Source organism: Staurois parvus, unplaced genomic scaffold (assembly GCF_062004578.1).
Source record: "Staurois parvus isolate SC_StPar_1 unplaced genomic scaffold, SC_StPar_1.0 ptg000581l, whole genome shotgun sequence".
Taxonomy (NCBI): Eukaryota; Metazoa; Chordata; class Amphibia; order Anura; family Ranidae; genus Staurois; species Staurois parvus.
In genome coordinates this window covers 23,482-50,264 of record NW_028318377.1, presented here as the reverse complement: position 1 = coordinate 50,264, position 26,783 = coordinate 23,482, and the positions used below count along the sequence as shown (strand labels likewise).

Genomic DNA, 26,783 nt, shown 5'->3' with positions numbered 1-26,783 from the left:
CTGCTCAGAGTGGCTGTGAGAAATCAGTGATCATTAGATTGCTGAGTTCTCATCCTTAGAGCCAGTGGGGGACAGATGATGCATCCACGTAAGGAAGTATAAATAGGGAAAATAATCCTACTTCTCTTTTAAAACTCCACTATAGGCAACAACCAAAAATGACCCTTGCAGTAGAGCCTCCCTTCACTGGAAGGTTCAAATGCCCCTTAGGTCTAGGGATAGAGGAATAAGTTGTATTACTTTACCTTATTTCTCACTCCCACAGGCTTCCACCAGGCTGTGCAACTGATCTCCTGAAGCTGTTTTGCCAGCCTCAGACTTTCTGACTCCATCACATACAATGCAGGACCAACTGTCCCACTCGTATTGTGTGTGCGGATGGTGGGGACCTGGAATTCAGCTTTAACAGAACATTTTAATTCTTTTACAATCCATCCAAAACAAAAAAGTTTTGCCAGTAGTATAGCCAAATGTATGTTCTCTGCTCTTGTTCACTCCCTCAATCCCTGCTGCTCCTGCAAACTGTAACATAGGGCCAGAGATTCTGGACCTACTGTGCGGGCTGCTTGCTGGATAGCAGTGACCTCATGGAGCTACAGCTGACCAGGTTTAGAAAAGCACTGAGGACAAGGATCTGGGAGTAACCCATTGAAATGTTATTACTTGCAATACACTAAAGATGGCGGTGGCCTGCTATTCCGATTCACTCACATTGACAGAACTGCCCTCTGGAACTTGTATTTCTGAACAGCAGGACTTGGCTGAGAAGCAGAGTGCCTGGGACTACATTTCCCAAGAGAGGTAGAGTGTGGGTGTGGGCATATAAATATCAAAGCCCGAGAGATTGGCGAGGGGAGTGGAGAGGAAGATTGAAGTGGAAGTGCTGAACTAGGCCAGGATTGCACAGAGAGAGAGCGGAAAGAACTCACTGCTAAGCAGGCCACTCTGACAGCAGAACACCAAGTCTGAACCAGAGGGCCCATGGACTGTCTCTATGATGGACTGCGGCAATCTGCCACATTGATTGTGAGAGGCCCATGCATCCACTAACAAAATGAACATTGATAGTTCACCACCTCAGTTATCTGCTTGCACATAGTTGTGAACATTACATACAGTTGCCCTAGTTTTCAGCCTAGTTATATCACCGCCATTGTTGAAATATATCTGCAGTACAGTTTTCATTTAAGCTGACCACAGGACACACAATTACAGCCAAAGATACAGCAGTGCCAACTAAATCAACTAGTCCATTTCCCTCTCTGCAGAGCAGGATTTCTAATTCTGTTCACCTTTTGCCTTTGACATTCAGAGGGAGTTGTCTTTGTCCATAGACATATATGTCAATTGACACACATAGACGTACAAAATATGGCAGCTGTACATGACATATCTGTTACAATAAATGCACAGGTAGAGGAGATGAAATTCAATCATGTAAGCACTTGACGTGTTTCGAGACAGCAAAACACGGAAACACCGCCAATTAATAAAAGCAAAGAGCATAAATACAGCCACTGTTTCCCAAATCCTCCCAAAAGGATGGAAAAAAGAGAAAAGAGGAGAGAAGGGCACTGCCCAACGTGCATGTGCAGCCCTTGGACAAATCCAGTAATATTAGGGAACCTTTCCATGCCATTGGGCATTAACATACAATCCTATAATATAGAGTATGAATGGAACATCTACATTTGCAAAATTATTTTGCAAATATATTATTTGTCCACCTGTCGCCCTGGCGGTACCGTGAGGTGGTTACTCTTGGAGGCCAGTTGGGCAGTGCTCTTCCCTCCTTTTTTCTCTTTTTTCCATCCTTTTGGGAGGATTTGTATGGGACCTGGCACTCTCGGTGAGACCCCGGTCTCTGTGCTGGAAACACACCATGCGGTGCACTCCCAGCACAAAGGGAAATACAGAAAAAAGCCAAGTCCAGCAGGGCTGCATATTTGTGTTACATTGGCGCCAAGGGGCTAAGATGGTAATTAAACTCACTTATCTGTATTAAATTAGCCTCAGAATCTGTGTAAATTTATTTATTTATTTCAGGTACTTGTATATCACTGTCAATTTACACAGCACTTTACATATATATTGTACATTCACATCAGTTCCTAACCCTCAAGGGGTGTACAATCTAAGGTCCCTAACTCACATTCATACATACACATACTAGGGCCAATTTAGACAGGAGCCAATTCACCTACCAGCATGTCTTTTGGAGTTTGGGAGGAAACCCACACAGTCACATGGAGAACATGCAAGCTCCAGGCAGGTGGTGCTGGGGTTGGGATGTGAACCAGCAACCCTAGTACTGCCAGGCTGATGTGCTAACCATTTAGCCACTGTGCTGCCCCAATATTAACGTGTTTGGTTTTAGGCTCCATTCACACCAAAGTGTTTTTAGTGCTTTTTGCAGAAACGCAGGACAGTCCATTTAACATGGTTTTCTATGGAACATGTTCACATCCAGGGGCGGACTGACCATCTGAAAACTTGGGCACTGCCCGAGGGCCCGGGGTCAGTAGGGGGCCCCATGAGATGCCCCTGGTACCTTTTTCATAGGCTTTTTTGAGTTTGGGCAAGGACACAGGGGCCCTATGATCCCCTATTGCCCGGGGGCCCCATGAGTTGTCAGTCCGCCCCTGTTCACATCTATGCTTTTTTGAGTTGCTGCATTTTTGGAAAGGGTCAAGGACTTTTTTAAAAGCAATAAGCAGTGTTTTTGCTACAATAGAGTTCAATAGAGAAGCTGCTGAAATGCACGGTAGTGTGTTTTTGACGCATTTTGCATTTGCATTTTTATTCTGCTCAGAAACTAAAACAAATTCCACTTAAAGAGCTGAAGAAAATGCTGTAAAAAAGCATCAAAAACGTGTGTAGAAACCGCAAAACGAACTGCAAAAATCACTGCAAAACAGACAAAAAGCAAACTGCATAGGTGTGAATGGAGCCCTAAAAGGATGAGGTGACAACCCTAGTGTGTGAATAAGGCTTTCCAGATCTGAACACACCGGTATTGTACAGCTGCGTTGTGCTCCATAATCTTGTGCTGCATTCAGTGCGTAAATCAGAACACAAAGTTCTGCATCTCCGGTCAGTATTTCCTCATGACTTGCATGTAAATACATGTACCTGCTGGGACTGAAAACTGAGCTAGAGGAATCGAAGAAAAATGTTACTTTTGTGAACATGTTGCTGAGGTTTGACGTCTATACAGAAGCAGCTTTCGTACTATTCCATGCATTTTTTATGCAGCATCTTTCTGCCAGCAAGGTCATCATTTTATTCCGCCCGTGTCCATGAGCCTAGGGTTGCCACCTCATCCCTTGGTAATTAAACTCACTTACCGTAGGTTCACACCTAAGCATTTTCTGCAGCGTTTTGAAGAAACTTACTAAAGTCCATTTAACATGATTTCCTATGGGACACATTTGCATCTCTTTAAACGCAAAAAGTTGCATTTTTGTTTCTATAGACTTCAATGGAAATGCTGCAGAAAATCATGTAGTGCATTTTTGCTGCACTTGTGCTGCGTTTTCGCCATGTTTTTGATGCGTTTTGTGTTTTAAATCTGCCTAGCAACAAGAAAAAAAACAAAACGCGGCAAAAACGCATGTGCCAAAACACACTTCAGAAACGGATCAAACGCAAACTGCATAGGTGGGAACCTAGGGTTAGAGCCTTATGTTAATTAGCTCCAGAACCTGTGTAATTAACCGCTTAAGGACTGCCCTATAGCAGATATACTGCTACAGGGCGGCACCTGTGTGCAGGATCACGTATATATACGTCATTCTGCATTTCCGGGTAGGGCACGTGCCCTACCCACGCTGCCGTTTGTGGCTGCGGATGACAATCACCGGGTCTCAGCCAGTAAGATTACCAAGCATCTCTGATGGGCAGGAAGATTGTTTTGTTTACAAACAATCTTCCTCCCTGTCAGCTCGAGCACACTATTCGGGATGGCTGTGCACAGTACAGCCATCCTGATCAGTGTGCTTACAGTGAAGAACACCCACCCCCCTAGTAAAGCACCCCCAGCATACAGTACACAATCCCCCTCACATTAATCCCTTCCTGCCCAGTGCCATTAGTACAGTGTTAGTGCATTTCTTTTAGCACTGGTCACTGTATTGGTGTCACTGGGGATGTCAGTGACACCTAGTTAGTTCCCCTGCAAAGTCAGAATGTCCGCCGCAGTCCCGCAGTCCTGCTAAATGTCACTGATTGCCGCCATTAATAGTAGAAAAAAAAAATCCCATTACCATTGTAAACACTATAACTTTCATGTAAACCAATTAATTTACACGTATTGGGATTTTTTTTAGCAAAGACATGTCACAGAATATATTTTGGCCTAAATTTGTGACAAATTTTGATTTTTTAAATTTTTTTACTGGATATGTTTAATAGCAAAAAGTCTAAAATATTCTTTTTTTCTCAAAATTGTCGGTCTTTTTTTGCTTATAGCGCAACAAATAAAAAACGCACAGGCGATCAAATACCACCGACAGAAAGCTCAATTAGTGAAAAAAAGGTCATAAATTTCATTTGGGTGCAGCATTGCATGACCGCGCAATTTTCAAAGTAACGCAGTGCCGTAACGCAAAAAATGTCCTGGTCAGGAAGGGGGGTAAATCCTCTGGAGGGCAAGTGGTTAATATGTGTTCAGGTTTAAAGGGACGAGGCAGCTACCCTACATGAGCCCCATATCTGTCATCTTGCATCCACCACAGAGCTGGTACTGTTGTCACAGCTGTTGTACTTTTCTGGGGAATAGTTTCCATATCCCAGACTGTGAATGCTGGAAATGCTTGTTCTGCGCCAGATGTGTTCTGACAAATGTGAATGTTACTACAGGAATTCTCCATAGCAATGACCCAGCGAGCAAGGAAGGAGTAGAAGAGAAGCCTTTCTGTCTCCAGTGTCACATCCGCTCGGCTTCCCAGACTGCTGCAGCAACACGGCTCTGTCCCAAAGGTAGGAAACCCTCTAGTCGCTGCTGCCAGGCTGCTTCCCACAATGCACTGCAGGTACAGAGACGCAGAGATGTCCGTAATACTGCAGCTGTCAGACTATTGCACTGGATCAAAAGTAAGATCATGTTAGTGATCCGCTGATAAAACACACCAGCAAGGATACTAATATAATTCTTGTGAAGCACAGATGTCCCATGTGAAGTGACTCCATAGTGATGCAGACCAATGTGTCGCACCATCCATCCACCTTCACCTTTCTCACCAGATCCCGGGTGCATAGGCTACAGTGACACTGCAAAAATCCATAGGCAGAAAAATGGCCAGCACACCAGAAAGAGGATCTCAAATATTAAGGCTCCGTTCACACTGCTGCAATCTGAATTTGATCCGACTTTTAGGGTTCATGTACACTGCAGCCTAGGGTTGCCACCTCATCCCTTGGTAATTAAACTCACGTACCCTAGGTTCACACCTAAGCATTTTCTGCAGCGTTTTGAAGAAACTCACTACAGTCCATTTAACATGATTTCCTATGGGAGGAATAGAGAGAGCAGAAGTAGAGAGAGCAGTATGTGTTGAGATGACTTGTCTTTTCTGGTTGTATTCACTATGGATCCCATCATGAGCATAATGCGGCACGTTCTACCGTTTTTTCCTTCACACGAAACCTGGAACTGACTGCACTGGTGTACCGGGTCCATTTGAATACATGGAAAACACTTTGCATGTATTTCTGATGATGAAAAAAGGCTGTGGACAGCATCTGGACGCAAACGCTTATAAACACTGTTAACCGCAATTACAAGCATTTGGCGTTTGAAATGCCGGTAAAATCTGCTCCTGAACGCAAGTTTGGTGCATTCAAAAAAACGACTGTAACCTCAACTGCCTGTAAACGACTGTAAATAATGATGTGTACATGGACACATAGGAAAACATTAGGGAGAGTTCAGGGGCTGCTGAAAAAAAATGCAGAACAGCTCCTGAATGTCAGTTTATCAGCTGCAGTGTACATGAGCCCTTAGTGTGATTATGTAGTACAAATTGGATGTAACTTTGATAAGGATTGTATATTCTGTGGGGTCAAATCCTGCTAGAATTGAATCCAAACTAGTAGAGGAACCTTTTCCAAAATTGCATTGTGCTGAGTTGTATTGATGTGTACAGGTACGATTGAAAACAACGGGAGGAATTCCATAAAGCTGCTGCACCACTTTTCTGGTAATATTCCATCTTGTTAATGTATTGTGCAAATTCATGAAGCATTTGTGACGCTTTTGGTTCTGACAGTGACCTGTGCACCAAATTCAGATAGTTCTATATTGCACCACTTTTTCATTGTGTTGCATTGAATGCACCAAATGTAAAACCAAACGTTGTTGAGATCTCAATAGCAAAACCTCGTATACCAGAAAAGAATGTTTGTGAAATCAGAAATGAGACCCAATACAAAAATACACTATATTGCCAAAAGTATTGGGCCACCTGTCTTTGCACACACATGAAATTTAATGGCATCCCGGTCTTAGTCCATAGGGTTCAATATTGAGTTGGCCCCGCCCTTTGCAGCTATAAGAGCTTCAACTCTTCTGGGAAGGTTGTCCACAAGGTTTAGGAGTGTCTATGGGAATGTTTGATCATTCTTCCAGAAGCTCATTTGTGAAGTCAGGCACTGATGTCCGACGAGAAGGCCTGGATCGCAGTCTCCGCTCTAATTCATCCCAAAGTGTTCTATCGGGTTGAGGTCAGGACTCTGTGCAGGTCAGTCAAGTTCCTCCACCCCAAACTCACTCATCCATGTCTTTATGGACCTTGCTTTGTGCACTGGTGTGCAGTCATGTTGGAACAGGAAGGGGCCATCCCCAAACTGTTCCCACAAAGTTGGGAGCATGAAATTGTCCAAAATGTCTTGGTATGCTGACGCCTTAAGAGTTCCCTTCACTGGAACTAAGGGGCCAAGCTCAACGCCTGAAAAACAACCCCACACGATAATCCCTTCTTCACCAAACTTTACAATTGGCACAAGGCAGTCAGGCAAGTACTGTTTTCCTGGCAACCGTCAAACCCAGACACATCCATCGGATTGCCAGACAGAGGAGCGTGATTGGTCACTCCAGAGAACACGTCTCCACTGCTCTAGAGTCCAGTGGCGCGTGCTTTACACCACTGCATCCGATGCTTTGCATTGCACTTGGTGATGTAAGGCTTGGATGCAGCTGCTCAGCCATGGAAACCCATTCCATGAAGCTCTCTACACACTGTTGTTGTTCTAATCTGAAGGCCACATGAAGTTTAGAGGTCTTTAGCTATTGACTCTGCAGACATTTGGCGACTTCTGCGCACTGTGCGCTTCAGCATGCGCTGACCCCGCTCTGTAAGTCTGCATGGCCTACCATTTCATGGCTGAGTTGCTGTTGTTCCCAGTTGCTTCCACTTTGTTATAATACCACTAACAGTTGACCGTGGAATATTTAATAGCAAGGAAATTTTACAGAAGGACTTATTGCACAGGTGGCAACCTATCACGGTGCCACACTTGAACTCACTGAGCTCCTGAGAGCGACCCATTCTTTCACAAATGTTTGTAGAAGCAGTCTGCATGCTTAGGTGCTTGATTTTATATACCTGTGGTCATGGAGGTGATTGGAACACCTGAATCCAATGACTTGGAGGGCTGCCCAACACTTTTGGCAATATAGTGTATATGAAAAAAAAGAAAACCCCACGATAACAAAAAAAAGAAAAAAATTAAATAATATATGATAAAAAGGAAAACTATATTAAATAACCTGCATGATCAGTTTCACTGAAGGCCATCCTAAGGGCTCTGAGTGCCATGAGTTCCATTATCCGTGCTAAGCCATTGCCTGCTGTGTGTGCGTCCACCTCAGAGTTGTGTGCAGGCAACCTATAGAAGTGGATATGTGGGCAGGGTCAGGTGCAGGGATCCAAACACAGACCCTTTGTGTTCGGATTTTGGCCCCCACTTCTGCTTGCTTGTCAGATTTTGACCTGTGATTGTGTCCATGTAGTTGCTGCTTCTGTATCCACTTCTATAGACTGCCTGCATGCAGCTTCAAAGTGGATGCACAGTCAGTAGACAGCAGCTCAGCATGGAGGACAGGACTCAGCACCGGTCCAAATGAGTCCTTAGGCTACCAGTGAATCATTCACACTGCAGTTTAGCTGCGGGTGCCGACAAGAATCAGTAGTTGTAAATGCTGCCTGCACATACTGTGTGTGAACAGCTGCAGCTGTCAGATTTGTACTCTGCAAAAATCAATGCTCGGTGCTGCTGCAGCTCGCATGCAACCGCTCATCTGAGGGCTAATCCCTCTGAAAAATAGTGTACAGTGTACTTCTAATGCCTAGGCACTCTTATGACTATAGCCTGCATATCTGACGGCTGAGACCACCTAAAGCTAGCTTCATTTGCAGGTGCACATGAACATGCACTCCCCGCACTTTGCATGTAGGGCAGCCCATTCATTGCAAGAAGTATGGAAATACAGAAAAGAAGTCTCTGACTCTTTTACAAAAACGCACCACACTAAACTGCATGGTGCTGCAGCAACTTACGGTTTGCTGTGTGTTAGCAGATGCATGGGGGTGTCATGAACAATTAATGGCACTGCTGACTTCTAAACAGCAGTGCATTACTCAGCATCAGGGGTGGACTGACCATTTGGAAACTCGGGCACTGCCGAGGGCCCGGGGTCAGTAGGGAGCCCCATGAGATGCCCCTGGTACCTTTTTCATAGGCTTTTTTGAGTCTTGGCAAGGACACAGGGGCCCCATAATCCCCTATTGCCCGGGGGCCCCATGAGTTGTCAGTCCGCCCCTGCTCAGCATGATGGGGAAGCACCAGATCTTGCAACATTAGTAGTAGTGTGTACCTAACCTAAGGCACTGCTGCTTCTAACAGCTAGTCTCATGAGATGTGCTGCTCACAGCTTGCTCTCCAGCAAGGAGGACAGTACCTGAGGACCTGATGTGTCCAGATCTCCCTGTTTCTTCCTCATCCCTTGTGTTGATCTGTGCTTCCTGTGCCTCTCCTGTCACTGCGTAAATATTCCCCAAATCCCCAGTCATCAGGAGCAACTCTGACATGAGAAAGATAAAGGGGTTGTAAACCCTTACATATATACACAGAGATGAAACAAATCCTCCTACATAAGAGTTGTACCTGTTTATCTGCAGTCATCTCCATCTGTTCAAAGTCCATAATCTAGAAGCTTGTCTGAGAGTTCAGAAAAAATAGGCGGAGAGCTAAAATTACACTCTGTAGAGCTCAGTGAAGAGAGTTATGAGAGCTGATTGGAGAAAAGAGACCCCCCCTCTCTTCACACAGCACACAGGAACAGAGCTAAGGCTGTCAATCTGCTAGAGCTCCCTCCCCTGACATCATTTTTCTCTTGGAGTCAGGATAATTTGTCAGAAGTGATTTGTGCTGATAGCAGAGGAACAAAGCAGCAGACAGAAATGACACTTTATGCTCTTGATTAAGACAAGTACACACTATAGAGAGGTATATTCTTTTATTTCATGTCTGAGGTTGTCATCCACTTTATATCATACAAGATGACTAGAGACAGAGTGTGGAACCAGGCATGTGTAGGGACTCTGTCCTTATGCTGCTGAGCCCTATTAAATGTAAAGTGTTGCAGCTGGGCTGTATGTTACTTTACAGCGGACCCTCAGGAAAGCACTTAAATAAACAACTGAAATAAATATATAAGAAATATTTACTCAACAAAACATTTTGAATTCTGTGATGCCAGTTTTCTTATTGATGAGTCCTTATGGATTCTTTCAGACAGGTGGTAATGCTTACTGCCTTCTGATAAGTGACCCAGAGTTGATTGCTTTTCAATGGGCCATATAGCAGCCGCTGGCAGGTATGAATGTGGAACAACTGTCGCCTCCTGGAACGTGTTTTTTTTTTTTTCTTTTTTTTTGAGCCAAACAGCAACTGTACATTGCGGGGCAAGGGTTTAGCTTGCAGTTGTGGCATGGCCCCATTGATCTTGATGAGTGGGTTTGATAGTCTGTGCCACCCAGGGCTGGATCTAGCCTGTGTGATATGGGGGTGCAGTAAAGTATATCCCAGGGGGCAGAGGATGTGAGGTCAGCAGGGCAGAGGATATGGCCAGCAGTTTGCAGGCAGTGCACAGTGGGTTCTCAGGGCAGGGGACAGCAGGGGAGTGTACAAGAGTCAGTAGGGCAGTGTATAGGGGTCAGCAGGGCAGAGGATGGGGCCAGCAGTTTGCAGGCAGTGTACAGTGAGTTCTCAGGGCAGGGGACAGCAGGGGAGTGTACAAGAGTCAGTAGGTCAGTAAATAGGGGTCAGCAGGGCAGAGGATAGGGCCAGCAGTTTGCAGGCAGTGTACAGTGAGTTCTCAGGGCAGGGAACAGCAGGGGAGTGTACAAGAGTCAGTAGGGCAGTGTACAGGGGTCAGCAGGGCAGAGGATGGGGTCAGCGGTTTGCAGGCAGTTAGCAGTTTGCAGGCAGTGTACAGTGAGTTCCTAGGGCAGGGGACAGCAGGGGAGTGTACAGGGGTAAGTAGGGCAGTGTATAGGGGTCAGCAGGGCAGAGGATAGGGCCAGCAGTTTGCAGGCAGTTAGCAGTTTGCAGGCAGTGTACAGTGAGTTATCAGGACAGGGGATGGCAGGGGAGTGTACAAGGGTCAGTAAGGCAGTGTATAGGGGTCAGCAGGGCAGAGGATAGGGCCAGCAGTTTGCAGGCAGTGTACAGTGAGTTATCAGGACAGGGTATGGCAGGGGAGTGTACAAGAGTCAGTAAGGTAGTGTACAGGGGTCAGCAGGGCAGAAGACAGTGGTCAGCAGAGAAGTGGAAAGGGTCACTTCTGGCAGAACGCTCAGCCAAGGTCTTCCTCCCATGCGCACACTGCACACAGCTCGGGTACTCAGAGCTCCTCCTCCCCGCACAGCACATAGCTGAAATAGGATTCCCTTACAGACACAGCCTCCACATGCCTAGCTGCAGTAGCTGGGTACAGCAGCTGCCATTCCAATACAGGAATTTCACAGGTCAGAACCGAAGCATAGCACCCAGATACACACTGTGCATATGGAGGCTGTGTCTGTAAGTGAATCCAATCTCAGCTTTGTGCTGTGTGGGGAGGAGGAGATCTGTTGAGTGTCCTGTGTGTCAGGACAAGGACAGGGTCCCCAGCTGAAAAAACTGAAGCTAGAAGCTGATTGGCCACCATGCACAGCTGCACCAGATTTTGCACTCTCCAGTTGTAGTAAATCAACCCCAGTGGTGTCTAGTACAGGGAAATGTATACATTGGATAGAGCATGTTCTAAGTACAAATTCCCAACTTTGGACTGTCTCCTCTTATGCTTGAAGGGCAGACATCTGACCTAGAATAGTGATGAGACTTTTGCTTGTCCTCAAACCCAGAATAGATTTTCCATCTTGGTCAGCAGGTAAATGTGGTACGCATGAGGTGGTAAGCTCCTTTCTCCATAGAAAAGAAGGATCTGAGCCCGCTTGCATAGAGATTTTCCAACAAGCTGACAAGTCCCTGCATGTGATGTACCTCGTGTGAGTCTTTCCGATGAGAGTTCTCTCACCTCAGGAAGATGGATAGTGTAGCTCAGGGAGGAGATAAGCAGGCTTGTTCAACAAGTACAAAGATATGTATAATGCAGAAACCCACAAGAATCACAGATTATCTCTACACTGGGCTGATAGCAATCCGGAATTTGACTGCATGCTATGGCTCTCTGCAAAAATGAAGTGTGTGTATACATATATAATATATATATATATACACACACACGTAGCACTACCCCTCTAGCGGTTGCTGTTGAATTGGGTCCCCCTATAGTCTAGTACAGCCATGTCATATTCCCACACAAGCTTTCATCCGTAGACAGAAGTCAGGCCTTGAGTGTTGGTTTTGTTATTTTATTGGGGGGATTCCAACTTGGAAGGTGTAAGGGATGTATAGGATGCCCAAGGTAACTGAAAACTGAGGTCAACTTCCTGAACTATTCACGGCTTCTTTTCTTCGACAGTCTCTGTTGGAGTGCTAGCCAGCAGCTCCAGTTGTACCACCCCAAACCCTAGATGAACGCCTCTTCACCCAGCAATCTAGAGTTTTTCTTCCTGTGCAGGGGATCTGGCACCTTTTTCTTTAAATTAGGTACACAGGGGATTAGGGCCTAATCTGGTGTCCCTCCATAGTGCTCCTTCCCCTATGCACCTGGGGGTCCAGGGTTGCCACCTCATCCCTGTAAACCGAAACACATAATTACACAGGTTCTGAGGCTGATTTAATGCAGATAAGGCACTAGGTGAGTTTCATTGTCACCTTAATCAGCCACAGAACCTGTGTAATTATTATGCGTTCGGGTTTAAAGGGATGAGGTGGCAACCCTAGTACTCACTCAGATCCTCTCCTGTACCTCTTGTGGGATGGCTGCTGTTACCGCGTCTATCAGCTGGGCTGATCCTTCCCTGCCATACTGGTGGTCCTCTCTCATGAGGCCAGTGAGTCCAGAGTTTTCCTCCTTTCTAGCTCCAGTCTCACAGGCAGGCCCCATCCCAAAAAGCCTCCTGGCAGCCTTCCTCCTCCAGCCTCACCTTCCTGACTCACACTCCTCTCCCACCACCATACTCCTCCTACTGACTAGGCTCCAACACTTCTAAGGGAGTCCCAGCCCCTTGCCAAGCCTTCTGTTGGGAATTGGTTGAAGTCCCTCAAGAGTGCAGCCAGCTACTCCTCAGATCCACCCACTGCCTCCAAGGCCCTCGTTTGAAATTCCAGAGGGGCTGGCCTGCAGAGTCTCTCAGTCCTGACCAGAATTTGACCTGAGCTGATAACTAGCTCCTGACTAACCATTCGGTCTAGCTCCCCATAGCTAATCTAGGAGGGTGCTACACACAGTATGTATATACATACATATATATATTTAACATACGAGTGTGCAGCAGCTGCACAGCCACTTGTCTCAGTTAGGCAGCTGTGTGGGTGTGTTTCCAAGAACACAGACAATGTGTATTTGGTTACAGGCACTTTTACGGCTGGAGAATTGGGACCAGTGACTCTGTCACTGTAGTTGCTTTGTCCCAATAGACATGAGTGAGACTGCCTGCATGTGGATGCACGGAACACCGGTGCATCCCATGCAGGCATAGGTGGCCTTTTGCACAGGTGTATGGATAGGTACGCACATGTGAATGAGGCCATAAAGTATCGAAGGGTGGACAGTACCGACAGGTAAAAATAGTTATCTATGCATGCAAGCAGATGTGTCTCTAAAATTAGCAGAATATACAAAATACAAAGGGATTATAACACAAGGAGCTCCATTTATTTGCTCCATTAAAGAATAATTTTGCAATGGCAGACAACCCTGTCCTTTTCATTTCTAACCTGCACTGTGCAGTGGAAATGGAAATATTCATACCTACTAACATTATTTGATATTAGTGTGGTGATTGCACTGTGGAGCGATAGCTGCTCTTTCACGATTTGTAATATTCATATCTATTTTTTATGATAGTGTAGTTTTTATAAATAATAGTGCAGGTTTTCTATTCTAAATTTTTCGGAAATGGAGATATGTTTGTGTTCAAGCCTTAAATGGCCTCCCTATATACAACACATGGCATACTAAAGAGGTGTAACCACATGTTAACACATATTCATAAAAACAGGGACTCGTTGTATATATTGCAAATCATGCTCAAGCTGGCCAACTGCGTCAAAGTCTTCCCTCAGTTTGCCAATATCATACTTGCTAGACAACATACTCTTAAGAGCATAGAAATATAGTTCCAATTTAGGGCAAACAGACACGGCTGGAGGTGAGCTATGACCAAGATCCAGCGATCCATGTCAGCAATGGGGAAAGATTTAATGTTTAAGCGGATGGGCAGCACCAACTGGTAAAGATAGTAATCTTTGCAAGCACTCAGGTGTGTCCCAAGGAAAGTTCACCTCCAGCTGTCTCTTTGCTCCATATATCCACTGTATGTTTGCGCTCTAAGGGCGTTTTCACACTGCCACTCTGCGGTTTAGCGGTTTTCATGCAGGTTATCCAGTTTCCCTTAGACTTCTATTAGATCACACATTTTTGGTGCTTTTTCTGAAAGCACGCCAAAGATGCAGCATGCAGACCTTTTGATTAGCTGTCAAAAAACGCACCAAAGTGTGCAACTCATTAGAAAGGTACAGCACAGTAATCTACAAGAAAGAGTAGGGACTGGCCAGAGAGGGATTTCAGCTGAAGGATGGCTAAAGCGCCAATGTTTAGTTCTGGCAGGACGTCTATGGATGTGCTTCCAGAACCCTACCCCCTGAGCACCCCTGGGATACTCGCCTGGTGCGCTCTTTGATCGCTGTGTCATTTGGATACAGCTGATCACAGATCAAGGTAAAGGGCCAATCACAGTGGCCCTTTACCATGTGTCCAATCACAGCTGATAACATGTAAATAGGCTTGCTGGTTATCGGCGGTCCTTTTCCCACACACTGTGTATGAGGAAAGGAAAGCTGATAACCGGGAAGCCTGTCAGTGTACGGTTTACGCTGATAATCTGGACACTGACGATCAGTGCCCTGAATATCAGTGCAGCCTAGGGTTGCCACCTCATCCCTTTAAAACCAAACACATATTAATTACACAGGTTCTGAGGCTAATTTAATGCAGATAAGGCTCTAAGTGAGTTTAATTAACACTTTAATCAGCCTCAGAGCCTGTGTAATTATTATGTGTTTGGTTTTAAAGGGATGAGGTGGCAGCCCCATCAGTGCCAATCAGGGGCCCATCAGTGCTGCCTATTAGTGCTGTCTATCAGTGCTCATCAGTGTCCATCAGTGCAGCCTAGCAGTGCCCATCAGAGCACATCAGTGAGGAAGAACAATTAGTTATTTGCAAACATTTATAACAGAAACTAAAAAAAAACACTTTTTTACAAAAAAAAAATTTGGTCTCTTTTGTTTCTTTAGCAAAAATTAAAAACCCAGTGGTGATTAAAGACCACCAAAAGAAATCTCTGTCTGAAAAAAGTTAAAAATGCAATTTGGTACAGTGTTGCATAACCGCACAATTGTCATTCAAAGTGCGAAAGCGAAAGATGAAAAATGGCCTGGGCAGGAAGGGGGTGAAAGTGGTTAAGCAAGGGTTTGCTATGAATATGTAAGGGTTAACATGTGGTTACACCTCTTTAGTATCCCATGTGTCCTATATATGGAAGTCATTTAGGACACATAGGACAGACATATCTCCAGTTTCACTGCATAGTGCAGGTCAGTGATGTCTGAAATTGATGGATTAGTGTTTAATGGAGCAATAAATAATGTTCTCTGTGCTGTAACCCCTTGTATTTTGTAAATGTTGTGTTTTTTGGGACACACATTGTTGCTTGCCTTGAAAACTATCTTCACATGTTGATGTTTTCCACTCTATTACCCCAGGTTCACATCTGTGCGGGTGGTGCCGCTGCGGATCCGCACAAAAATCCATGCAGCCGCAGCACCCGCACAGAGAATTGCGGACCCGCGGGCGGGTGCCATCAGTTCTAATGGCACGCTGCCCGCACTGGAAAACGCAACTGTACTGCAAACTGAGGTTCCCGTGCGGGCTGCGTTTTCCAAAGAAGTGCACTTCTTCCCTGCGTGTCATGGGCATGGGAGTCCATTCAAATGAATGGGCTCTCGTGCCCGTGCAAAACGTGGCCTGCACGGCCGCATAGATGTGAACCAGGGGTTAAACTTTGGGTGTGCACTGGATCTTGGTCTGTAGCTCAGCTCCGGCTGTGTCTCTTTGCTCCATATTGGCACAATATGTTCACACTCCTAAGAAAATGCTATTTTATAAGTAAGAGTAGGCACTAGCTATCGAGGGATCACCTTGATGCAACTGACCAGCTTGAACATGTATTGCAATGTATGCAAAGCTGTTTTTAAGCAAGATTTTGCTATAAATATCTAAGGGTTAACTTATGATTCCATCTCTTTAGTATTGCATGTGTTATGTATATATGGAGGCCATTTAGAATCTGAACAGACATATCTCCATTTCCACTGTACAGTGCAGGGATGTCTGAAATTGATGGATTATTCTTTAAATGAGCAATACATTGAGCTCTTGGTGCTGTGACCCCTTTTTTTATATATATATCTAGGTAAAACTCCCCCAACATTCTTTTTTTGGGGTCTCGTTGGAGGGATTGCCCTTCACTACTTGTTTCAAAGACACCAAATGATGACAAGGAATTTGCAAATGCTCCACTGCTGCACACTGGGTTCCATGCTGTCATCTTTGGGGTGGATTTACTAAGTGCCGGTTCACATATATGAGGATTGGATGCAGTTTGAACCGCATCCAATCCGCATGACATGTGAAATAACATTGCTTCCTATGGTGCCTGTTCACATATGTCCGGTGCACTGGCAGTGTGGATTGAAAAAGAGTCTTGTCTGTGTTCTGAGCAGTGCGGTCCAGTTGAGGTGCAGATTACAGACTATTGACTTCTATGGGAAATTGCACATCATCAGTTGTAAACAGGATCAGGATAAAATCCTGTCCTGAACCTGATCTAAACCTGTTGTGAACTGCTGAACAACTACTGTATCAATTAGCTGTGAAACCTGAGCTTCAATCTGCAATGTACACAGGGGTGGACTGACCATTTGGAAACTCAGGCACTGCCCGAGGGCCCGGGGTCAGTAGGGGGCCCCATGAGATGCCCCTGGTACCTTTTTCATAGGCTTTTTTGAGTTTGGGCAAGGACACGGGCATGATCCCCTATTGCCCGGGAGCCCCATGAGTTGTCAGTCCGCCCCTGACTGTACATGTGTGAATCAGCACTAAATGTGCCTTCAGTGCAGTTGCTCCAGAGCTTAGCAAATGAGATGAAGCTTCACTTTACAAAGAATACCCAATCATATGAAAGAAAAATCCTGTAGTTTTGCTAGCACATGATTGGATGATGGAAGTCATCAAAACTCCCCCTCATTTACTAAGCTCTGGAGCAACTGCACGTGCAAAGTGCACAGTCTATTTGCCTTTAGTAAATTTACCCCTTCTTTGTGATGTCAGCAGGAGCCAGCTGACTCCTCCAGGTTCTTGCAGCAGGGCCCCAATGAGGAAATACTGTGCATGCGTATTGTATGGTAGATGGTTTCAAAGCCTCCTGAGATGCATGGTGTTATACCATCCCAGGAGACTGTGGACAGCATTGCTACATCATTCTTGCCTAGAAAGTGTGAGGCAAGCTTAAAAAAAATAAAAATAAATAAAAACTAAAAAATTAAAATAAATTTGAGATTCTGAAAAAGTAAAGTTGGGAGGGTTATATTATAGAAAGCTAAAGAAGGGGGTTTACATATGTTTAAAGAGACTAAGTCACAGGAGGAAGATCAGACATAGAAGACTGTGGTTGACCTACTAAAATAGGAGTGCAAAATCTGGTGCAGCTCTCCATAGAAACCAAGTTCCAGTTTTTTTGTTTTTTTTTTTTGGTCAAAGCTTAATTGAACAAGCTGAAGTTAGGAGTTGATTGGCTACCATGCAGAGCTGCACGAGATTTTGCACTCGCCAGTTTTAGTAAATCGACCCGTGTTTCTAAGGATAAACATTGTTTTAGCTTTTCCTATCTCTCATATTTTCTAGATTTTACTCATGTCCTACGTTGCAGCCATGATGACTTTTCTGGGGCTGGTCACAGGCATATTTATGGTCACCTCCCTGGCTGAGAAGATGACTGGAAGTTTATCTGAGCAAGGCACTGTTGTCCCGGCTGAAAGTAAGTAGTATACTGGAGTGTCTAAAGCGGCCCATAAGCATGAGAGGACAGACACCATGAGATCATTTGCAGTCAACAATCTCACAGAAGACCACTAGTCAACCACTATTGGAGGGAATGTCAATTGAACAGGGTAGAAAATCTGTCCCAAATGCTATTGTTCCCCAACATTGCACCCTTCTCTCATGCTTACTAGAGAAGAAGGGATGGGAGTCAAATGCTCCCCAATCCTGAAGCAGAACTATAGGCAAAACATTTTTCCCCCATTTTGGATCTAACCGCTGACAATTTTTTTTTTTTGGAACCTGTGTCCCATTGGGGAGATTTCCCTTCACTTCCTGTTCCATAACCAAAACAAGAACTGAGAGGAAATCACTACAAATTAAGGGAATCCCTTAAGGCCCCCTGGTCATCAGAACTAATGTCCCCATTGGAAGATTTCCCCTCTATTACTTTTCTGGGGATAAACAAAAATTTGGGATTTTCTTTTACTTTCAATGATAATGGTAAACAGGACAAATAGAGAGGGAGAATGTCCCAACGGGAACACAGACAGCAATAAAAACCTAATAGGTGTTCCAATTTCTGGGCTCCTGGGTCTCCCACCACCTCCTACATACCAATGATTCGCTGCCATAAAAAACCTTATTTAAATGCCACTTTAATACTCCAAAATTTGTAGTCATGTGACATTCAGATCCCTAGACTTCTCTTTTCCTTCTGTTTACAGAAGGTAGGTATCTTCTTAGGGTAGCTATATCATATCACTTCCTATTGGTTGTCTCAGGATCCAGAAGAGGAGAAACGGTGGTGATGTAAGCCCTGGTTTGCCAGTCTACAGCACCTGGAAATCACATTGGTGATGTGAATAAAACTTGCTTTACAGGGTCAAATAAAAAACAGCTGAATATGTGAGAGTGGGGTGGAGAGAACAGTAAAAAGGGGTTTATGATTGTCCTTGGAAGAGTTTTTTTTAAAAAAATGTTTCTCAGGCTCCAATACTTACCTCCTCTCCAGCACTGTCCCTCACAGTAACTATTTTCTCCACCACAAGATATCCTTAGTCTTCCAGGTAAATTATATCCAGCATGATTCAATCCAGAAGACGGAGGACAAACTGTGAATGCAGAGCATCAAGGATCCATTAAGGTAAGTATTTTAAAAAAGAAAAAAGCATAATATACTTGTGGACAGCCTCAGGGAGGGTGTGGGAATTTCCAGGGAGTGGAGCTGGGCTGTACCTTGCCTTGCGTGAGTCTACCAGTTGACTCTTATCCCGAAAGGGTTTTCTGACTCATTAGATTTAACCACAGTTGTCTCAATGTGGCAAAACAAGACAAAAAAAGTAAACCTACAGTATAAATATTCTACTTTGATACTGCCCAGTCTTATACTGCTTCGTTTCATATAAATATATGTTCACTAATGTACTATTATGTACAATCTTTCCAAAGTTCGGCCATGTGTAGACTGCCATGCGTTTGAGTTCATGGAGCGAGCTTTGCAGGACATCAACACAGCAGCTCACAATTTGGACTCTCAGGTATTTGCTTCACCACTAATAATACTAAACAGTGCTCAATGATATGAATGATATGGTATTATGTATGTATATATAGCCAAAATGTTTTGGTCAGAGCAGGTTTTTCTCTGTCAGTTTATTTTTGCCAATTGTGTCCCATTGGGGAGATTTCTCTTTGCTTCTTGCCCGAGGATGCATTGGAAGATTGCCCCACACCTTTTGCTCTTGTGACAATTATCAAAACAAGCGGAGAGAGTGAACCAGGACACGTGGAAAGGAATGACCATAAAAAACAGAAGAACTAGGATGAGCCATGAGGGTGAGCCATGAGGGTGGATCAAGACGTTGCCATTAATTTTGGGTGGCACCCCACTGCACCTATGCAGCATGCTGCAATGCACATGGCAGGGGTTCTAAATTATCCCTCATTTATCTTGAACGAAAAACATTTTGGCTATACATTATTATTATTATACAGTATTTATAAAGTGCCAATAGTTCGCTCAGCGCTGTACATTACAGAGGGGGACAGAACATGTGACAGAACAATACCAATACAATGCAAAACATGAGGGGATCGAGGGCCCTGCTCTTTCGAGCTTACAATCTATAAATTAATTTTAAAAAAAAGAGGAATAAAAAAAAGATTCACAGAAATGTTACTGTACAAACCACCAGGTAAGAGAATAGATGTTTTATTTTATATTTCTCAGACTATGGTTATGTCTTCAGACTCCTCTCAACCCCCTTTAACATAATGACTATGTACAAGCAGTAATCAATGACATTACATACTCCAGTCTTTCTGCCTTTACAAGGAGAACCTCCCTTCAACTAAATAACAGTCCCTCCTCCTCTCTCTATCAGCTTCCCCTAGCTCCATTTTAATTAGCGAATCACAGATATATTTAGAGATCTAGAAAAGAATGAGGCCATAAAGAGCAGTGGGAGACACAAAACAGCAGTCATTATGCAAGCTCCATTCATTAAACAGAGTATTTTTAACGACTTTGATGAATTAGCCAGTTTATTTTAACCAGCCATCTCACACGCAGTCATCAGTGTTATTGGGGGCACTGAGATTGTGTTACTACTGCTGTGATTTTTAACGTGAGTTATTAATATGCAAATGTGATGAGTATCACATGAGACTGAGGGATGGAGCATTAGTTCTACAGGTTCTTTGTGAGTAGATGTTTGAAGCTACAGTGGGGATCGAAAGTTTGGGCACCCCAGCTAAACATTTGTATTAATGTGCATAAAGAAGCCAAGGAAAGATGGAAAAATCTCCAAAAGGCATCAAATTACAGATTAGACATTCTTATAATATGTCAACAAAAGTTAGATTTTATTTCCATCATTTACACTTTCAAAATAACAGAAAACAAAAAAATGGCGTCTGCAAAAGTTTGGGCACCCTGCAGAATTTATAGCATGCACTGCCCCCTTTTCAAAGCTGAGACCTGCCAGTGTCATGGATTGTTCTCAATCATCAACTGGGAAGACCAGGTTATGTCAATCTCAAAGGTTTTAAATGCCCAGACTCATCTGACCTTGCCCCAACAATCAGCACCATGGGTTCTTTAAAGCAGTTGTCTAGAAAACTGAAACTGAAAATAGTTGACGCTCACAAAGCTGGAGAAGGCTATAAGAAGATAGCAAAGCGTTTTCAGATGTCAATATCCTCTGTTCGGAATGTAATTAAGAAATGGCAGTCATCAGGAACAGTGGAAGTTAAAGCAAGATCTGGAAGACCAAGAAAAATATCAGACAGAACAGCTCGCAGGATTGTGAGAAAAATTATTCAAAACCCACGTTTGACTGCACGATCCCTCCAGAAAGATCTGACAGACACTGGAGTTGTGGTACACTATTCCACTATAAAGAGATACTTGTACAAATATGACCACCTAGATAAATATAAACGCAGCTAGCATAAAAGTAATGGTCTATGCAACCAGTACTACAACATTCTCCTGGTTAGAAAGGTGTAAATGGTGACATAGGTGTCAAAGTCAATATATCATTGGAGTGACAAAAATAAATCTGTGACATCTGTGGTAGAAAGTGTGGCTGTAGAATGCACTAACCAGATAGCACAGATATTAGCGCATTGGAGTAAAATGACCTACTCCTGGTCAATGGATCAGGAAACCTGCCGGAGTTGTGGTCGTCTCTGCTGTGGTCACCAGAAACATCTGCGTCCTCTCCAGTTGTGGCATTACCAGGTATCCAGTGGGATAAATGCTCATCCAGTGTGTGGTGGAATCCTTTTGTGTCAGCGACCTCCAGGGGCGCGGTATGCACTCAAGGAACAGGAATCACCTTCAGGGCTCAGAAATAAACCCAAAAGAGAGGCTTCCGATAGTGTAATACCTTTTATTAAGGAGTAATAAACAAATGAAGCACTTACAATAAACAATTCCAAAGATGGCCGCCCGTATCAAGGTGTGGACCATATGGGTAGTAGTGGTAGATGAAGTAGCATCTCCCTAACGTGTTTCGTGGCAAGTGCACGTTGTCAAAGGGAGTGGGCTACTGTCAGAGGCCACCTATTTATGGTATGAGGCCTAAAATGTCAAAGGACGCTAATCGCGTCAAATTACCGCTACTGCGCATGCGCGGATCGAGTGCCGCGCGCATGCGCAGTCCGACGCTATCGCGTCATCGCTATTCATCCGCGCATGCGCAGATCGTGCTTGGCAGCCATTTTCCTGGAGTCCCAGTCTCTGTTTACTGCCTCTGAAGACAGAACTAACAGTGGGAGAATTCAATCCGTGGTTGCTGTCTCGGATGACAGACCAACCAAGGAAGAAACTTCAGTGGGGTAAAAGGAGCTGTTGTTGGTGGTAACCACCGATTAATGATATGCTCAGGGAATGACAGAATTTAAAAGGGTTAAACAAGGCACAGACCCTATAGATATCAAGGGCATAGTCATCCTGTGGTGAAATAGTGGGACTGCAAGTACCAGAACAGATTGCTCGATTGGAGCCATTCATCAAAAAAAGTCCATGTTTGAAACATATTAATACAGGCAGATTATAATAAACTGCACATATATATATATAGAAATAGAAAAATATGGTAAAAAATTGATAAAAATGCATAATATATATCAAAATTATAAATATACACAATAAATATATATAGGAATATAAGCGTCACCTGGCATTAATATATAATTTATTTATTGAGAATCGGACCTCAAATTATTGAAAAAACCGATCTTCATGAGTACTTATCTTGACCCCCCGTGTAATTCTTATATAGGTGACACCACGTGTAATTCTTATACAGGTGACCATATAAAAGTATATATATACATAAATATATATAAAAATATGAAATTATATATAAATATGTAAAAACATATGAAACAACATCACATGCATGAAATATATATGCAATTAAAAATGTAAGATATAAGTAATAATGCTGGTGTGAGTATACAGATAATGTGGCCGAAGGATGGCAACACAATAAACACTCAACATACACTAAAATGCCGTAAAATCAATGACAATTAACTAGTGTCTAAAAAACAATTAAGATCCAAATCCACGTTTAACCCTTGTGAGGCAAATGTTTTGAGTAAAAAAATCCATTTGGTTTCTATCTTTGAGACTGCCCTGCGTTTATGTGTTCCTCTCCAGTGTCTTTGAATCATGTCAATTCCTATAAATTTCAGGGAGTGTGGATTATTGTTATGCGTTTGGTGAAAATGCATGGAAAGTGAGTGTTCTCTAAATCCCTTTTTTATATTTTTTAAGTGCTCCCGTAATCTGTCCCGAAGTCTTCTAGTCGTTCTACCGACATACTGTTTGCCGCATGCACATTCTAAGAGGTATACAACATGCGTGCTGTTGCAGGTAATAGTGGATTGGATGTCATATGTTCTCCCTGTGGTGTTGGAACGGAAAGTCTTGATTGGGTTTTTATGGATACCATTGTGAGTACATAACATACACCTATTACAAGGGAAAAACCCTTTCTGATCAAAAAAGGATAGCTGCTTAGGTGGGTTGACTATATTTGGAGCCAGCCTGTTTCTCAAAGGGGGTGCCTTGCGGTAAGTAATGTCGGGGATTTCGGGTAAGTGTTTCCCTATAATGGGGTCATTCTTGAGAATAGACCAGTTTCTCTTAATGATCTTGGCTATGTCCCTATATTGGGTGGAGAAGTTGGTGACGAAAGGGCAAAATTTCTCAGTCTGGGTCTTTGGCCTAGTGGTAAGTAGATTGGCTCTGTTACTGTCTCCCACAACAAGCCTTTCCTCATCGAGGGTATTGGCATTGTAGCCTTTATCAATAAATCTCTGTTTGAAGATTTCAGATTGGACAAAGTAATCTTCTTTCTTGTCACAATTTCTGAAAATCCGGAGAAATTGTCCCCTAGGGATATTACTTAGCCATTTAGAATGATGGCAACTGTCTTTAGGGATAAAACTATTACGGTCAGTAACTTTAAAATAACTTTTAGATAAAATACATGGGCCATCAAAGTACAAAGTGAGGTCTAAAAAGTTTATCTCTTGTAGACTGTGCTGAAAGGTGAGCTTAATATTAATATTATTAAAATTGAGAGTAGTAAAAAAGTTATCCAGTGTGAACTCGTCCCCTTCCCATAACAGTAAGATATCGTCTATGTATCTGCGGTAAAACAACAACTGTGGCCAGTCTCTTGAATAAATAAGGTCCTCCTCCCAGCGTGCCATAAACAGATTAGCTAAACTCGGGGGAAACTTCACGCCCATGGCAACGCCGGTGGTTTGCAAATAATATTTATTATCGAACCAGAAAAAATTGTGATTCATAGCAAATGTCAGAAGTTCCAATATGAAGATTTTTTGTGAGTCTGGTATGTCTTTTGCTGTGTTCAAGTAATATTCAGCAACCGCAAAACCATCCTCATGTTTGATGTTACTATATAGGGCAGCGACGTCCACCGTAACGAGAAAAGTGGGCTGTTTCAGGGTGATTCGTTTAATGTCTACCAGCACTTGTTTTGTGTCCTTAAGAAAGGATGGAGTTTCACAAACAAGAGGCTGAAGAAAGAAATCAATATATTCTCCCACTCGGGAGCAAAGGGAGCCTATTCCACTTATAATGGGACGGCCAGGTGGATTGAGTGGATCTTTATGTACCTTCGGTAAACAGTAGATCACCGGTAATTTGGGGACAGTAGGGCAAAGGTAATCCTTTTCTTTTTTGTTAAGGATCCCCAACTCAAAACCTTTATTGAGTATTACTTTTAATGCTTTTTTGTAAGGGATCAGAGGGTTGTTGGGTAATTCCATATATGTATTGGTATCATTTAGGATATTTTGCACTAGTGCAAGATAATGACTTTTGTCCATGATGACTACCCCTCCACCCTTATCAGCTGGCCGTATTACCAGATCCTTATTTTCTAGTAGATTCTTAATCATTCCATCTGTCTGTCTCCGGTTGTGGTACTGGTAGACCGGGGTCTTAATTTTTAGCTTATCCAAATTATTAATGACCATGTTTTTGAAGATATTGATGTGGGAATGTGCCGGGGGGTTAAAAAGAGAAGCGTTTCTCAAGTTTGAGGTCTTGAAAGTGTTGTTATCTGAATTAGAGTTCATGATGTTGGGGGGTTTATTTAGAAAATATCTTTTGAGGGATAATTTTCTGGTGAACCTATGTATGTCTATATAGGTGTTGAATTTATTGAGTTTGGATGGTGGGGCGTATTTCAAACCTTTGTTGAGTAGCCTCAATTCACTATCTGTTAATATAGCGCTGCTTAGGTTGAAAATACCCGCCTTACTTAAATCCTCCTTCTTTTGTCTACTGACTCGTCTTCCGGCTTGTCTTCCTCTTGTCTTATGTTGTGTTTTTTTCCCGTACCTCTCTCTAAAAAAGAATTGGGGTTTTCTCGCTGTTGAGATCTAGGCGGGTGGTTATAATCATACTGGTCTCTATAGTTCTGCGGGTGAGGGCCCTGTGGATATCTATTATCCTGCTGGGTCCCCCTGTATTGTATGTTATTGTTATACCCATTTCTAGGGGGTGTTTGGTAATATTGTCTATAACCAGTATTATAGGGGAGATGATCTAATTGTTGTTCGGGAAAATAGTTCCGTTCGTCAGAAAAATCCCCCCTTCCTTTTCCAGACTGAGGTCTCTGATTGTAGTCATGTTTTCCCTAGGGGACAATTTCTCTGGATTTTCAGAAATTGTGACAAGAAAGAAGATTACTTTGTCCAATCTGAAATCCTCAAACAGAGATTTATTGATAAAGGCTACAATGCCAATACCCTCGATGAGGAAAGGCTTGTTGTGGGAGACAGTAACAGAGCCAATCTACTTACCACTAGGCCAAAGACCCAGACTGAGAAATTTTGCCCTTTCATCACCAACTTCTCCACCCAATATAGGGACATAGCCAAGATCATTAAGAGAAACTGGTCTATTCTCAAGAATGACCCCATTATAGGGAAACACTTACCCGAAATCCCCGACATTACTTACCGCAAGGCACCCCCTTTGAGAAACAGGCTGGCTCCAAATATAGTCAACCCACCTAAGCAGCTATCCTTCTTTTTTGATCGGAAAGGGTTTTTCCCTTGTAATAGGTGTATGTTATGTACTCACAATGGTATCCATAAAAACCCAATCAAGACTTTCCATTCCAACACCACAGGGAGAACATATGACATCCAATCCACTATTACCTGCAACAGCACGCATGTTGTATACCTCTTAGAATGTGCATGCGGCAAACAGTATGTCGGTAGAACGACTAGAAGACTTCGGGACAGATTACGGGAGCACTTAAAAAATATAAAAAAGGGATTTAGAGAACACTCACTTTCCATGCATTTTCGCCAAACGCATAACAATAATCCACACTCCCTGAAATTTATAGGAATTGACATGATTCAAAGACACTGGAGAGGAACACATAAACGCAGGGCAGTCTCAAAGATAGAAACCAAATGGATTTTTTTACTCAAAACATTTGCCTCACAAGGGTTAAACGTGGATTTGGATCTTAATTGTTGTTTAGACATTAGTTAATTGTCATTGATTTTACGGCATTTTAGTGTATGTTGAGTGTTTATTGTGTTGCCATCCTTCGGCCACATTATCTGTATACTCACACCAGCATTATTACTTATATCTTACATTTTTAATTGCATATATATTTCATGCATGTGATGTTGTTCCATATGTTTTTACATATTTATATATAATTTCATATTTTTATATATATTTATGTATATATATACTTTTATATGGTCACCTGTATAAGAATTACACGTGGTGTCACCTATATAAGAATTACACGGGGGGTCAAGATAAGTACTCATGAAGATCGGTTTTTTTCAATAATTTGAGGTCCGATTCTCAATAAATAAATTATATATTAATGCCAGGTGATGCTTATATTCCTATATATATTTATTGTGTATATTTTTAATTTTGATATATATTATGCATTTTTATTAATTTTTTACCATA

The 26,783-nt window shown here is 43.1% G+C and overlaps 1 protein-coding gene across 1 annotated transcript in view; it reads left to right on the top strand.

Moving 5' to 3' along the window:
* The first annotated feature begins 4,854 nt into the window (after positions 1-4,854).
* The window catches only part of LOC149450129 (NELL2-interacting cell ontogeny regulator 1-like), a 37,344-nt gene continuing 15,415 nt past the window's right edge, over positions 4,855-26,783 (top strand). Inside the window, exons 1-3 of the mRNA XM_089692257.1 lie at positions 4,855-4,980; positions 17,661-17,768; positions 19,223-19,311. Coding sequence (XP_089548383.1) covers positions 17,663-17,768; positions 19,223-19,311 — 195 coding nt within the window. The 5' untranslated portion in view covers positions 4,855-4,980; positions 17,661-17,662. The remainder of the gene's footprint in view (positions 4,981-17,660; positions 17,769-19,222; positions 19,312-26,783) is intronic.